This window comes from Juglans microcarpa x Juglans regia, chromosome 3S, assembly GCF_004785595.1.
Source record: "Juglans microcarpa x Juglans regia isolate MS1-56 chromosome 3S, Jm3101_v1.0, whole genome shotgun sequence".
Classification (NCBI taxonomy): domain Eukaryota; kingdom Viridiplantae; phylum Streptophyta; class Magnoliopsida; order Fagales; family Juglandaceae; genus Juglans; species Juglans microcarpa x Juglans regia.
The window spans coordinates 22382268-22396917 of record NC_054599.1 but is presented as its reverse complement, the minus strand read 5'-3'; the positions used below and the strand labels follow the sequence as shown (position 1 = coordinate 22396917).

The 14650-nt window shown below is 36.6% G+C and overlaps 2 protein-coding genes across 2 annotated transcripts; one reads left to right on the top strand and one right to left on the bottom strand.

The window, feature by feature from the left end:
• The first annotated feature begins 1028 nt into the window (after nt 1-1028).
• LOC121257454 (ankyrin repeat domain-containing protein 2B) lies at nt 1029-5711 on the top strand. The gene is made up of 8 exons (XM_041158453.1): nt 1029-1229; nt 1454-1605; nt 2482-2694; nt 2793-2941; nt 3080-3248; nt 3786-3878; nt 5158-5297; nt 5413-5711. Exons 1-8 carry the CDS (start codon nt 1196-1198, stop codon nt 5510-5512), a joined length of 1050 nt encoding a protein of 349 aa, XP_041014387.1. The 5' UTR covers nt 1029-1195; the 3' UTR covers nt 5513-5711.
• Nucleotides 5712-9133: 3422 nt separating this feature from the next.
• LOC121257452 (DNA repair RAD52-like protein 2, chloroplastic) lies at nt 9134-13083 on the bottom strand. Its single transcript, XM_041158451.1, has 4 exons — nt 12532-13083; nt 12359-12396; nt 12137-12228; nt 9134-9509 (listed from the first exon to the last, which is right to left on the bottom strand). The coding sequence occupies exons 1-4, from the start codon at nt 12966-12968 to the stop codon at nt 9372-9374; spliced, it is 705 nt and encodes a 234-aa protein (XP_041014385.1). The 5' UTR covers nt 12969-13083; the 3' UTR covers nt 9134-9371.
• Nucleotides 13084-14650: the final 1567 nt, after the last annotated feature.

The window sequence follows — 14650 nt, the reverse complement described above, 5'->3', positions numbered from 1 at the left end:
AGATGGGGTTAACCCTATTATCCTTTTTAACACCTGTACGTTAGTATTGACTATTGATGATCCAGATTTCCTCCTTCACTTCCATTACTCCTTCATATTTTCCTTCATTTCCACACCTCCACCATTGGAACTTGAAAGATGTCTCCTCCTTTTATATATAATATATATATATATATATGTATATATGTATGAATTTGAAGCGGAAACCAGGATCTTGCAGCTAGCATCCTAGCAATTAGCTAGGATGATTACATTCCAAGTAGTTTACTTTTTTCAATGACTTCATTTTTTCGGAAATGCTTGGAATTTATTTTATGTTTTTTTTTTTTAATCACGAGTCAACCCTGTGAATCGATTGACGTGCCCCCCACATGTGGTGAACATGTTCATAATGTTTTTTTTTACTTTTTAGTATCTCGATCGAACTACAATTTATATTTTTTGTATTATTCACAAGTGATTATTTATATAAATAATTGTAATCAAATAGAAAGATACAAGCTCGTTTCTATATAATTTTTTTTAAATTTTTTCAACGTGATATTATAACTAAATTATGAAAATATCTCCTCCATTTTCCTAGCTTTCTTCTTGATTTTACTTAATTTAAATTATCTTGATTCTTTATTTTTCCGAAGCTCAAATATCAACGTATTTGATTAAGAATAGAAAAATTATATTTAAAATTCGGTGTGGATAACACCTGATAAAATATGTTATAATTTGATTTAAAAGATAAATATTAAAATTTTAATTTTATAAATCAAATAGTATTATTTTAAATTACATGAATGATGTAATATTTTATTTTGAATCTAATAATATGTTGCTAGTTCTTGGCCCACAAGCCTAGGGCCCAATCTTGGTGGACATAATTGAGCCCATTATTTGGTCAGCCGCTGAAGCTATCTAGAAGAAAGCCCAAAGGCGAGAGGGTCGTTTAATAAAATCAAAATGATGAAGATTGGTATGGCCCACGACAGTGTTCTTAGGCTCGGCTTGTATTGGGTTGTGTAGCTGTATTATATGATATAATCGGTGCGGTGCTGTGCTGTGCTGTGCTGTGCTGGTGCTGGTGGTAAGCATTGAGCAATTCCGTTGGCTCTTCTATAGGGTTTTGGGAATTTGGATACAGCTTTATCAAGGTTTCAAGAGTATCTTAAGTTACATCTCCGTTTTCCTTTCCTCTTCCCCGATGGCCTCTAAGTCTTCGAAGGATCTTCCTGCTGGTGAGCTGCTGCTTTTACTTATGCCTTTTGTATTTCATTTTGTGTTTTATAAATTCGTTTTCGTTTGCTTTGGGATTCAAGGCTTGTTGGATTTCCTTGGGTTATCCGCAGCGTCAGTGATGATGTTTTTGACGAGTAATTTGATTTTAGATTCTTTTGATAGATGGAAAATGATAACTGCTTTAAGGTGTTTAGTTCTCTTACATATGTCTGTTGCGTCTTAGATGCAAAGTCAGGTTCAACAGATAAAAAAAACACCAAAACTGAGACATCCTCCGGGGAATCACAGACAGGACAAAGAGGGCCTACTTCTCCGCCAGGAGCTGGGATTCCTGACAATCCTTTCGATTTTTCAGCCATGTCTGGTCTGCTCAATGTACAGTATCTCTTATTGCCTTTCATAGTCAGTTTTATTTGAACGGTTTATTTTACACGGTGCATTCATGAAGATCCCGCAGTTAGGAATTATTATTGCAGTTGATAACCTTTATGTTTTCTTTCTCTGATTATGGTGTTCAATTGATTTTCGACGGATGCAATTCTGTATTTATCGCTAGTTTGATTATTGTATTTGTTTGAAAGAGGATCTGTCTGTAATTTTAAGTGGGAGAAGGAATTTTTTACAGATTATTTGTTATCTATCTTGTTAATAAGCTCTCATTCTATTTTATAAATATTAATTTTATTACTATTTAATGTGTAATTTAGTGATGGCTGTCTAAGGGCATGCATGCATTTGTTTTGTATCCATATGGGTGTGTGTGTGTTGAAATCTTTCTATCCACAAGTTTTAAAGTTCATTTATTAAAATGCCAAGCTAGACTTTATGAGCCAACTCACCTACATCTAGTGTTGGGTGTTGGCCTGCTTTTGTGCACCATATACATTGATAGGATGTCTGCACTTAGAATGACACATGGCCACCTGAAAGTACAACCACTCTAGGGAACCCTGGTATGTTCAGATGGTTGAAATATGGATTGCCTGCCAAGGAAAAAGTATTGCCTTTAAAATCACTTTTCGAATCTGATTGATAAGCACCAGAATTCTAGAATTTTGGAAATTGGAAGGGTTCTACAAGTTAAAGGTGTTTTCTCTTGTGAAATGGTGTAAGAGCCATATGGATATAACATTTGATTCTTCTTCTGCCCTCCCCCATTTCTTCTCTGACCTTGAACTTGATCTTAAATTTCAACATCTATTTAAGTCCCCTATTTTTTGCTTACAAAAATCCAATGCATGAAATACACAGGATCCAAGCATTAAGGAATTAGCTGAACAGATATCAAAAGATCCTTCCTTCAACCAGATGGCAGAGCAACTCCAGAAGACTTTTCAGGGTGCATCACTTGAAGATGGTTTCCCACAGTTTGATACTCAACAATATTACAACACCATGCAACAGGTTATGCAGAATCCCCAATTTATGACCATGGCTGAGAGCCTTGGTAATTCATTAATGCAGGTATTTATTGTATATTATAAGTTATTCCTATTTTGTAATTATTGTCAATGCACTATAAAAGTGTCATCTGTCAGATGTTAAGTCTTATCTCTTCTTAGGATCCATCAATGTCTAATGTGCTTGAAAGTTTTTCAAATCCATCAAACAAAGACCAGCTTGAGGAACGAATGGCACGCATCAAAGAAGATCCATCTCTGAAGCCTATTTTAGAAGAGATAGAGAATGGTGGTCCCGCTGCCATGATGAGGTTGGGAATATTAAGATATCATTGTATCATTAAACGCTTGTGCTATAATATTTTTGGACTTGCTGTATGGTATGGTGGTTGGATTCGGTTGACCCTAAGCTTTCATTCTTTAGAGTGGGTAAAATTCTGGTATTGCAGGTACTGGAACGATAAAGACGTTCTACAGAAGTTGGGTGAAGCTATGGGTCTTGCAGTTGCAGGAGATGCAACCACTTCAGCTGAAAATTCTGTACCAGATGAACCTGAAGATCCGGGTAATGAGGATGAGTCAATTGTTCATCACACTGCTAGTGTTGGTGATGTAGAGGTATGGCACTCCCATTTCTCATATACCTTTCAGGTGCTGTTTGGTTGGTCAGTGTGGTTTGGAAGTGTGATTGAGGTGTGGTTGTGAAGAGTTAAAAAAATGTTTTAAAATTTGACTACTGGTGTGGGGATTGTCTAAAAAAATAGTTTATCTCCTTTGCAATGTGTCTCCCTTGCAAGGAGTTGTACAACTCAACTGAACTCAATCAAGCCTTTTTTTTTTCATTTATTGGTAAGTTTAAATATGAACTCTGTGGATTCTGAATCTATATCCTTACCTCTAACTCCATTTTAATGGGGAACAAGATCAGTTTTGAGATAGAAATGGATATGACAAATTAACACCTTATTCCCTGTAAAATGTACGAAAGAAATTAAGAATACTTGTCAATCTGTTTTAAGAAAATTAAGCATCCTACATCAGGTGCCTTGTCTTGGTGTTGAATTGCCTAAGAAAGATGCTGGAGGTTGTTTTCTATAGGTAATTCATTTTAGCAGATTTGCTAGAATTGAAGTCTTCCCTCTGTATATCAATTAGGGTTTGAAAAAAGCACTAGCCTCTGGTGCTGACAAGGATGAAGAAGATTCGGAGGGAAGGACAGCATTGCATTTTGCATGCGGGTATGGTGAGGTATGTCATTGTTCACAAGTTTTCTTACCGTTTCCTTTCTTTTCCCCATGAGTAAGACCTCTTCCTTATTTTAAAAAAATGTTAAATATCTTTGGACAAGGGGCTTTTTAAAGCCTTAGCAGGTAGAATGGTCAGACTGTTTTGATATGAGGAATGGCTAAATTGGGAGTTGATTATGAGTAAATTTTGAGAATCCTGTACCTGCTTGATGTTTGGAATGAAGATTCTGTGGAATCCTAAAATGAAAAAAAAAAGAAATAAAAGAGAATAGAAAAGGTGATACTCTACCCTAGCATTCCTGAAAAGGCTCTGATTGTGGGCCAAAGCCAAGTGAGTTTACATTGTGATAGAAGTTGAATTGGTTTCTGGAACCTGCATTTTTTCGAATGTTTCGAAAATGCCCCTTTATATTGTCAGGAATTACAGATTTGCTTCAATGTTCTGTTTCTGTCGTTTGTCCTGATGATATTGTCATAAATGCCTTTGGTTTCATATTTTTTCTTATGAGGTGTGTGCAATTTCATTTGGTGTAATTATAATAGTATTTAGATATATACTTAAAAAAACACATGAATGGGAAAATGGTATTTCTCGTTTTACCGAACAGTGAACTAAGGTTCTGACCAAATACTTGGACTTGTTGATCAATGGATTGAGATTTATCTCTGACATTCTATTTCATGGAATCGGATTCTGCAGGATTGTGATTTGTTCTACCTTACACATTTATTTTGAGTTTTTATTAGGATATACCATGAGGTGGAATCGGTTGGCAACCCAACCCCAACTGGTGTGATTTTGATGTGTGCATTAATTATTTGGCTGACTTAATGGACTTTGTTCTCAAAGTTATTGCCATTCAGACTGAGAGAGCAATCGCAGCATTTATAGCTTGTACTAATCAGCGCATCATCTAACCACCAGTAGCAGTGTTTGGTAGTTAACTATGGTTTGGAACTGTTGCAACCATGACAGAAAAGCTATGTGCTTCTTGTCGTTTGCTTCTGTATCGAAGTAGGGCACACCCTTGTTGCGAGCTCATCCAACGAGTCGAAGCAAAACCTGCTGTAATTGGCTTGGGCTTAGGGGCTCATTGTAAAACTTCTTCACTATTTAGAGTCTAGACTGCATTAGTTATAATGGTTGTAGAAATTAGGCGAAGTGATCGGGATACTGACATTGCTCTCATGATAAATGGGGGAGGTGAAATGAAATGGGTTTTCGAATTTTTTACAAGAAATTGGCCAAGTCTGAGCAGATGCTCTTGAATTCCTTTTAGGTGAAGTGTGCTCAGGTCCTTCTCGAAGCTGGAGCAACAGTGGACACAGTGGACAAGAATAAAAATACTGCACTTCATTATGCAGCTGGTTATGGAAGGAAGGAGTGTGTGGCATTACTGCTGAAGAACGGTGCCGCCGTGTAAGTAAAAAACTTACTAATGTTTTCCATCCTTGACAGGCTGATTTCTTGTTACTTCTTATTTTTGGATCTGCAGCACAAAAATTTTATTTTATTTTTCCTCCGCGTTCTGCAGTACACTTCAGAACATGGATGGAAAGACTCCCATTGATGTTGCTAAGTTAAACAACCAACAAGACGCGCTGAAGCTGCTCGAGAAGGATGCCTTCCTGTAACTTTTGTAGGTGGGGTGGCATATGTATGCTTTTGTTGTGGCATGTTATAGCATTTTCATTGTGCTTTAGACCAATTTGCTTTGATCAGCATAAGGTTGCAATCACCACAACTTGATCCGTTGTCTATCCTGTATTTACCCTGATTGCTACTTTGCATGAATTTGATAGTGACGTAAAAAAAAGTCTCTTTCATGGATCACTGTGACCTTCCACGTGTGCTGTATTTCCCAGCCCATTGCTTTTACTTGTCTTAGTGCCTACAGACAAACAGGAAAAGGAAAATTACACATTATATCTGAGGTGGAATAAAAGAAAGAAGCATGTTTCGAGTAGACAAACATCACTCATAATGATGACCCTTGCATCTTCTCATCTTTGCTTGATTTCTCGAAGGAAATGGTTTTCACCATCATTTCTGTGAATTTGAAAAAATAAATTAAATTTTTGTAATTTGATTATACACCGGTTTTGCTATCGTACAATGCTGGTACAGAAATGCTAAAGATACAGTGCGAATACCGCAAATCTATTATGCTTATAAATTTATAATTATTTAAATAAAATTCTCGTAATAATAATATGCTAAGTGAACGGATAGTGTGGACTGATTGTGTATTGAGTAATGTTACATACAATCGTGGAGTGTGTAAATATCGTGCAGTTATTTTGAAAAAAGAGTAGGGTCTATTATTAAAAAATTAATTTTTTTTATATGAATCTCATATTTATTTATTTTTTTCATCTCTTACACATTTTGCACACACTATCGATCGGGGCCCCAATGGTTATATCATTTTTCTCATAGAGTGGGACTACTTTGCTGCCTTACTCTTACCGCGTGTTAATCTTTTTTTCACATTTTTTAATACATTTAAATATTTTTAAAAAATAAAAAAAATACACCAATATACTTAAAAAAATTCCTTAATTACTAAGTAAAAAAAAAAAAAAAAAAATTTGCCAAGCGGTCAAAAGGAGCGGTCAAGTTGGGGCGGCAGACTAGTGTTTTCCTTTCTCATAACATAGGACAACTGAACCAACAGTAGATCTCTACCAACTTCGCAAGACATTGATTGTCAGTTTGCAGCAAAACTTCTCTTTTGTTTGGAAGTAGGGTTGTAATCTATCCGAAGTGAGTTGAGTTTTTGGATTATGGAGACGGGTTGGACTCAAATAACTTGAGCTCAAATTGAAAGCTCATCATGGCGAGCCAAGCTCGAGTTGATCAAACACGAGATCGAGTCGAGTCTAGTTATATATCGATCTTTGTCTATACTCTTTAACGACTCCGAACTGAGTCGAGTCGAGTCAAGTTATTACTCGAGTTTTGTTTGTACTATTTTATATATTTATTTATTTATTTTGAATAATTAAAAATACCAAATTATATATATATATATATAAATACATCTAATGGAATTTTTACAACTAAAATTGAATTATCAGATTATAACATTTTTATGAATACATTTCTTATATTCTTTCTACATTGTACTAAATAAAACTACCAAGTGCTACCTACTACTATTACGCATACTATAAAATATGTACTATAATTAATCACTTAAGTACTCATTTAACTAACATATAGTAGTTACCTATTTCGACATCTGTGTCTTTGTATAAGCCAAGTTGGATCAAAGAAATGATGTCAGATGTCATATGCTGGCGGTTTGAGTGCTTGCTCGTCATCTTCGATATCTTCAACAATGGTTATAGAGTTAATTATCCATTGGAACTCATACGCTTCTCTTTGATGTCTTGGATCTAATGGCTTCACGAAGGCATTGCAGGTACGTGTTCAAGTACGTGTTCGCTTCATTCGGTGGCGGCAAGGATGGAACGTAGTCGAATCTTCTGCTTTCTCCTGCAATAGTTAGTTGGCAGCGTTCGTGGTTTTCTTCGCTTTGATCATCAACCCGCAGCTGTTTCCTAATAGGATGCCGGTTCCTTTCGTCAACGAGTTGTTCGTTTTGGCCAGGGACGGCGTCGAATTCGAGGTCGATAAGATCCCCGGGTCAGTTTCTTCTTCTTCTTCCACTGCTATTGTGTATAATCTTAGTTTGTATAATTAAAAATTTCTGAGCGACCTGCCCCTTTTCCTTCTTTATTCGTCGATTCTCGATTGGATTAGTGAGAAAGGAATTGATTTCTTTTTGGCGGTGTGTTAAAGTAGGACTCATGAGGATTCTTTGAATTTGGAAACGAGAAATGAAGTTTCAGATCGTGCTTTCTGTGGTGGTGTTTGGGTTATCCGTACCCTTAAAAGTTTCAGCGTGGCATTGGACTCTGTTCTGCTGCCAATTGGAAAACTATTCTGGAAGATGTCTCGTGATTGTTATTCATGAAATTTTAAAGATTGGGATGCAACTCACTACGGTCATCACAATTCACAGCTATAAATGCTGTTGTTCTTTGATAAAGTAATAAGAAATTTCTTGACACAAAAATAAACAAGAACACATTGGGGTGCACCCTGTATCCTCTCAAGAGATTGCTGTCGAAAATCCAAAAGAGCACTGGAATCCATGATAGAATAACACCAATGCTGCCAAAGAATAACTAATTGTGGTATGGCTTGCTGCCTAAAGCGTTAAAAGCACACACGTGTTTCAGGTTCCTTTTCTCTTAATTAAGTTTGATGCTGATGGAGTTTCATGGTGTTTTTTGTTCTCTAGTTTAAAATTAACTCAACACTTGAATTGCCAGATTTAATGGAGGCCACCTTAAAACAAAGGGAACAATCTACTTGTCGAAAATACGCATGGTCTTTGTTGCAAATAAACCTGTTGGGAACTTTACTGCTTTTGACATGCCCCTGGTGTGTACTTCTTATTGTATGTGTGTACTCTGTTTCTATCTGCAAACAAGTCATGTTAAAGAAGTTGCCATGCACCTAATGATCTCTTCTTTTCTTTATTTTTTTTTTTTTTTTTTTTTTTTTTCAACTTTGGTGGTTGGTTTTGATTCATACTATATCTTTTAAGACTCATTTATTCTAACAATAATTTATTCAACTTTCAACTTTTATCTCAACTAAACTCAACTCACTATCCAAACTATTTTTTAGATTGCTCTTGTTTAAATTACTTTTTGATTTTCATTTGTTATGAATGGTGCGAAATTGCGGAAGCTCTATCGAGTTTGAAATGCAATTTAGGCTGTAATTTGATGTTTTGGGCGTTGTTCATGTGCAACCATGTATCAACATCTCAAGTATTTGATGGTTCCAATTTGCAGCTTTACGTTCATGGTGAAAAATTCAATCAACCAATATTTTCCTGCAACAATATTTCTGGTCATGTAGAACCTGTAAGTAGCCAGTGAGAGTTCTGTGAGGTTGGATATGTCTTCTTCCCCCATTTCCAGGATCCTCACTATCTGTATATCTTATAACAGGTAGTTCCAGAAAACCAGCACAGGGCACTTTCCTGGGGCGGGGATGAGACGCCGGGGAGGGGGGGGGGGGGGGGGGGGTGGTGGAGGGGGTGGTGGTGGTGTTGGTGGAAAACCAGGAATGTAAGGTTTCTCCTCTGCATCTTCTGCATCATCCGATTGATCTCAGAAACAAATAGAAAGGATTATTGCAGGTTGCGTCTTCCTTTCTACACAAACATGTTAAAAATAGACATCTATTTGTCTTATTTATAAGCTATTGAAAAACTCTGTAGCAAACCGTCTACTGCTTAGTTCTTCACCAAACTGGATAATCTGCAACTTCTCGATTACACTTTGTATCATTAAAATATATCTACATCAACTGGAAGGGCAGACAGTACCGTCCAACTCTCAAAAAGTTAAACAAAAGCTCGATACATAATTGTAAGATTGACCTCTCCTTGCTCTCTCTCTGTCTTATCTATTCTTTGTGATAGAGATACAAGCCAAGGCCAAACCGAGCACATGCTCTACAGAAAGCTATTTCCTCTGCTGCAGCAACTGGATCCACAATGTGGCCCTCACCGGGCGATACTGTTCCGGTTGACTCGCGATGAGCCTGTATCAGTGTGTCAGATAAACAATATACGTTAGAGCTAAAATGAAGCATTATGAGATTTTCTTCTTGGTCTTGTACTATTAGGTGTAGCGTATCCCTCTTCCTAAAGCATATGTAATAATATATAGGTTTAATTCATCCAAGTTTTAGGCAACACTCAAAATGTACAACCACGAGATGACTAACATTTTTCTTAAAAAAACCGTTCTCCATGTCATCCTCATACAACTCTTTCTAAGTAAAAATAAGGGATTAGAGAGACTCCTCATACAACTCTGAAACAATGAACTTCAATACATCAACTTAATTCCAATTAAAGGTTATTCTTGTTTCTTGTTTTCACTAAAGACTGAAGAGAATTGTGATGGTCATTGGTCTTCTCCTGTGGAAGTGTTGATATTTCCTAATTGTAGTAAATTATGATCAATTTCATCTCACCCAGCTAAAACATTTACCAATTTTCGTATCACATTAATCATCTCTCTCGTCATCCAAACCTTAAAAGCCCTCTTTCAAATTATTATTTTTACCTCTTTTAGAGGGGCACCATAATTTCCTCCCATGAAAGGCTTTTCTCACCGAGAATACTAATTTCCTAGTATCAAGAAATTAACCAACACTTGCATTATGGGTTTAGACATCCAATAGGCAAGAAAATTGGGAAAAGAAAAACTTTTATTCAGAATCTTCTGAAACATCAACTTCTCCTAACAATTTTATTCCTAATACCGATTTGGCCACCCACAAAGAAAACCGGCAACCTTATCAAGCCTACTAATTTCCTTTGGAATCTTATGTCAACCCAATTTCCTCATTTGCAATGGCAACTGACTTTCACAACTAATTGCTCCCGACCGATACCTTTCTCATTATGCCCTCTCCCTCCACTCCATGCCAAAACCACCACTTCCCTCTCTTATCCTCCACTCTTTCACACCATTACCACAACCGCTACCTACCCCCTCCTTCTCGTCCACACTTACCATTGTCATCAATCCTCCCCTCTCACTCCCCATTCACATGTCAAAGGGTATGCCCAAGCTAACACAACCTGACAACAATCCAATCTATCATAGTTGATTGGTGTCAGTACCAACCAACTTTTGGGAGCTTTTGTGGGGTTTTTTAATATAATTTGGGGTTCCAACTAAGCAATAAAATAAAACATGTTCCCTTAAAAGGTTTCAATTAAAAAAATTGTCACAAGGAAAATGTTTTACATTGACTAATAAGAAAACACATCCATAAAAACTAATGATCTTAATACAACTCCAAATGGATAAACTTCTGAAATATTCACTGAGGGGTTCATTAGATGACACCAGATATGAATCTGTCGAATCATTTCACGTTTTTCAGGTAAAAGGGTCCATCATTTCTCACGAGTGAAGATTCTTACATTGCGATTACCCACCCAAACACCAAAATAACTATATGCAAAGTTAATAAGCAAGACAGTTCAGCTGATTGTCTGGATCAAGCATGGCTTAGATGCCCAAAGGACCTTGTCAATAACTTCTATTTATTTATAATAAAAGACCTTGTCAATCACAATCAAGATTGCATGTTTTAGCCTCTTTTTCCTAAATTCCGAAGATAACAACTTCACAATTGATTGAGAACACATATATATAACCATTACTACAACAAGAAATATGATACTTCTATCAAAACCGAAAGAATATTACTTATGTTGAAGAGAAAACGCCAAGTAAAAGACTGTTACAGGAGCAGGACCAACCCTCTTAATAAAACAACAGTTAAGACCTAATCCATAACATATATTTATTGAGATTAAAAAAATGTAACGCATAAGGTTGATTAAGGAGAGTTTATGCAACGACCTATCTAAAAGCATTAGTCATGTTATCAGTAGCAGCTATACCATTTAATCCCTTGAGTAGCCAATTAAATTGTAAACAACGAATCATGGAGGGGTTGTACCATGACTCGATTTATTTGTAAAGACCATTAAAACCACCCACCCAACCAGCCACCACCATCCGATTTCATATAACTACATGACCACCCGTTTGAACGTCCACTGGAGCAAGGGCCTAGAAGTTGCCATTCAAACCCCTAAAACATGCTAGCAGATCTTAGTTGATTAGACAAATTTGAATATGACTCAATTCTAACCTCTCTCTTCGGTGACACACCCTTAAGTTTTCCTTTGCTAATGTATATCAGTTTCCCTCGTCTGGCTTCCCTACAAGCTGAATGGTTTATTCTATCTTCTCAACCATGAATTTTATCATGCAGGTTCAAACACTATATTCATGCTTTGCTTTTTTTAGTACTTCCCAAATCCCATGTAATTAGGTTTTTGATAAGTTAGTTGTTATTGATAAGCAAAAAGGGTGTTACCAAAATACAAAAGGGATAATTTTAACCAGAATAACGAGAATTTGTAATGGCATGCATGATGCAGGATGCAGGATAAAGTAACATTAGAGGAATCGATACTTTTCACCTAAACAAATATTGAATAACCAAACAAACGGGCATCATTGCATCCTAGAAAATTTTTATATCTTTAAGTGTGCTAGATAGGAATGTAATTCAGTTTTGTTTGTTAGTGTCCGTCCATACACAAAACACATAGGACACTAAAGAGAAAATCACACCTCTCCATCAGATCCTCGAATGGTGACACGATAAACCACAGTCACACTTCCATTTTCAGCGAATATAACATCACGCATCTCTCCGCACCATCCTGCCATATTCAAATTTTAAGTAGCATGATAAGTTCTAGAAATCTGAATGTTGAGATCGCGGCACATATACGCATGTACGTACTAAATAATATTAGCTAGGGAAGTAAGGTAAGGAAGGATTAGACTGACCTGGGGCGTAGAAGCTCAACATCCGGTTGGCATGATACCTACACAAGGGCATCGTCAGATCACCAAAAACTTGTATTGGATCAAACACCAAGGGATTGATATCCATTATTCCTTGCTAAACTATAGAGACAAAAAAAAAAAAAAATTCGAACTGTAGAACAAGTGGCAATTACCAGGGGATGAAGGTTGTGGGCACAGTATGATCATCATGAGGCGGGGGAGAACTCGTCTTGATGATATTGTCGGGGATTCTCTTGTTGAGGTCACGAAGGATCTCGACGAGAGGGCGAGTGATGCAGGACGAGTTGGTCGGGGAAAACGACTTGTCCAGGGGCACCACATAGTTGGAATTGGACACTGCTCCCTTCTTACCACCATCGCTGGCGCCTCTGCTGTTATTGCTTCCATTGGTACGGTCCAGAGCGCACACGACGAGTTCCAGAGCATCCCTCCGCCCTCTTCTGGAGCTCCTACCCTGCGTTCCAACTCGAGCGACTCCCAACTGATTAACGTTGTCGCATTTGGACAAAAACGAAGATGGGGGGGAGACGGATGGCGACACAGATTTCGTGAGGAACGGATGATGATTCGCAAGGCTCTGCAAAGCCATTACAGGATCCACCAAAAATTCCAATCACTGTTCGGAATTATGAATGGAGAGGAAAAGTAAACGTGATCGGAGTGGAAGATGAAGACAGAGGACGGACCGGTAGATATATAGATTTAGGAACTGAAATATGAAGAAAAAAGAAAGAAAATAAAATAATTAAGTCAATAATATAGAATTATTAAAAAAAAAAAAAAAAAAAAAAAAAAAAAAAGAAGAAAGGAAACACGGCCACGACAACGGCACTTTCTAATCGGCTCACCTACTAACGCTACTAGTCAGCATTGCCCGAGATTGGGACATATATCAGCCCCCAGTCCCCCCACCCCCAATCTTGGGCTCTGTCTTCTACCCCGGACCCTCCTGTGTACCACCCGTTTATGGGTTTTTGATATTTGTAATTTTAAATTGTGTATTTTTTATTTTTTTGTTAAAAAAAAAAGAGTTAATCGGAGATTTATATAAAAAAAATTATTTTTTTAACCGTAGTTTCTAATTTTTTTTTTTTTTCAAAAGAACTGTGTAGGGATTGACATTACCTTTTTTTTTTTAAATAATGATTTATATAAATCTTAAATACGTAAATCTTGCTAAGTTCCTTTATAAAATATTAAATTCTACCATAGAAAAATATAAGTGGGAATTACTTTTTTAAGTGGGATCCCCCTTTTTTTTTTTTTTTTTAATAAAAGGCTTGCACAATATTTACAAAACTTAAGCTTGTACTTAGCATTGTCACTTTCCTTGCCCTCATTACCCACCCCCTTAGCCCAGATCAGGAGAGAGAGATCACGTACCTATAGGTGTAGGGTGATGATGACGATGTTCTGACATCGATGACGGGGCAAGGAAGATGACTGGGTTGCGGTGAGAGGTGCGACAGTGACGTCGATGAGGAGCTGCTCTGGCGACATCAATGAAGGGCTATAGTGGTGCTTGGCTCGAGGGTTTAGGGAAGGGGAGGGGAGAAAATGAGAAAAGAATAATAAAAAGTTGACATGAGAGGTGAGTTCGTGGAATTCCTATATTATATCTCTAACATTCCTCTATTTTCATTTATTGAATTTGATTGTGTATTTTTTTTATTAATTTTACATATAATCATAAAGTGCATAAATGTCACGTAGTCGCTTTGCAAAAGAGTAAGATCTACTATTAAAAAATTAATTTTTTTCATGTGAGTCTTATATTTTATTCACTTTTTTCAAAACAATTAGCCAACATTTGCACAATTTACAGTTGCAAATATATATATATATTTTGAGTAATGCTAGAGAGAAGCCACTATAGCAGTGCACACTTTGCACTCACTACATGACTACTTTTAGTTCTCTATTTTTTTATTTTAGACTTGGGAGATGTGTGGTCTAGATGATGTCACATCATGTGTGTAAAATGGTTACTTCCAACAGTGACTTCTATCTATATTTATTCATATTTTTTACAAGAATTGCACATCTATATAATTTTTTTTTTAACAAATGACAAATTATAAGTTGATTTAGTAATGATAATGCTAGTCTTATCTCATCAAAATATTAATTAAAAAATTCAACTGAGAAGAAAATTAACTGACACGCCAACTAGGAAAATTACTTTAATAAGATTAATGCGTAGAACGAATAATTCCTGTTTGTGATGCTTGGTTATACGTGATTTATCGTGACATGTGTGATGAGGTAATA

Coding starts and splice junctions, on each gene's coding strand:
- LOC121257454 (XM_041158453.1), top strand. CDS start 1,196: ATGGCCTCTAAGTCTTCGAAGGATCTTCCTGCTG. Junction 2,942..3,079: donor GGTCCCGCTGCCATGATGAG/GTTGGGAATATT, acceptor CTGGTATTGCAG/GTACTGGAACGATAAAGACG. Junction 5,298..5,412: donor CTGAAGAACGGTGCCGCCGT/GTAAGTAAAAAA, acceptor CGCGTTCTGCAG/TACACTTCAGAACATGGATG.
- LOC121257452 (XM_041158451.1), bottom strand. CDS start 12,968: ATGGCTTTGCAGAGCCTTGCGAATCATCATCCGTTCCTCACGAAATCT. Junction 12,397..12,531: donor CCCACAACCTTCATCCCCTG/GTAATTGCCACT, acceptor GCCCTTGTGTAG/GTATCATGCCAACCGGATGT. Junction 12,229..12,358: donor GTTGAGCTTCTACGCCCCAG/GTCAGTCTAATC, acceptor TGAATATGGCAG/GATGGTGCGGAGAGATGCGT.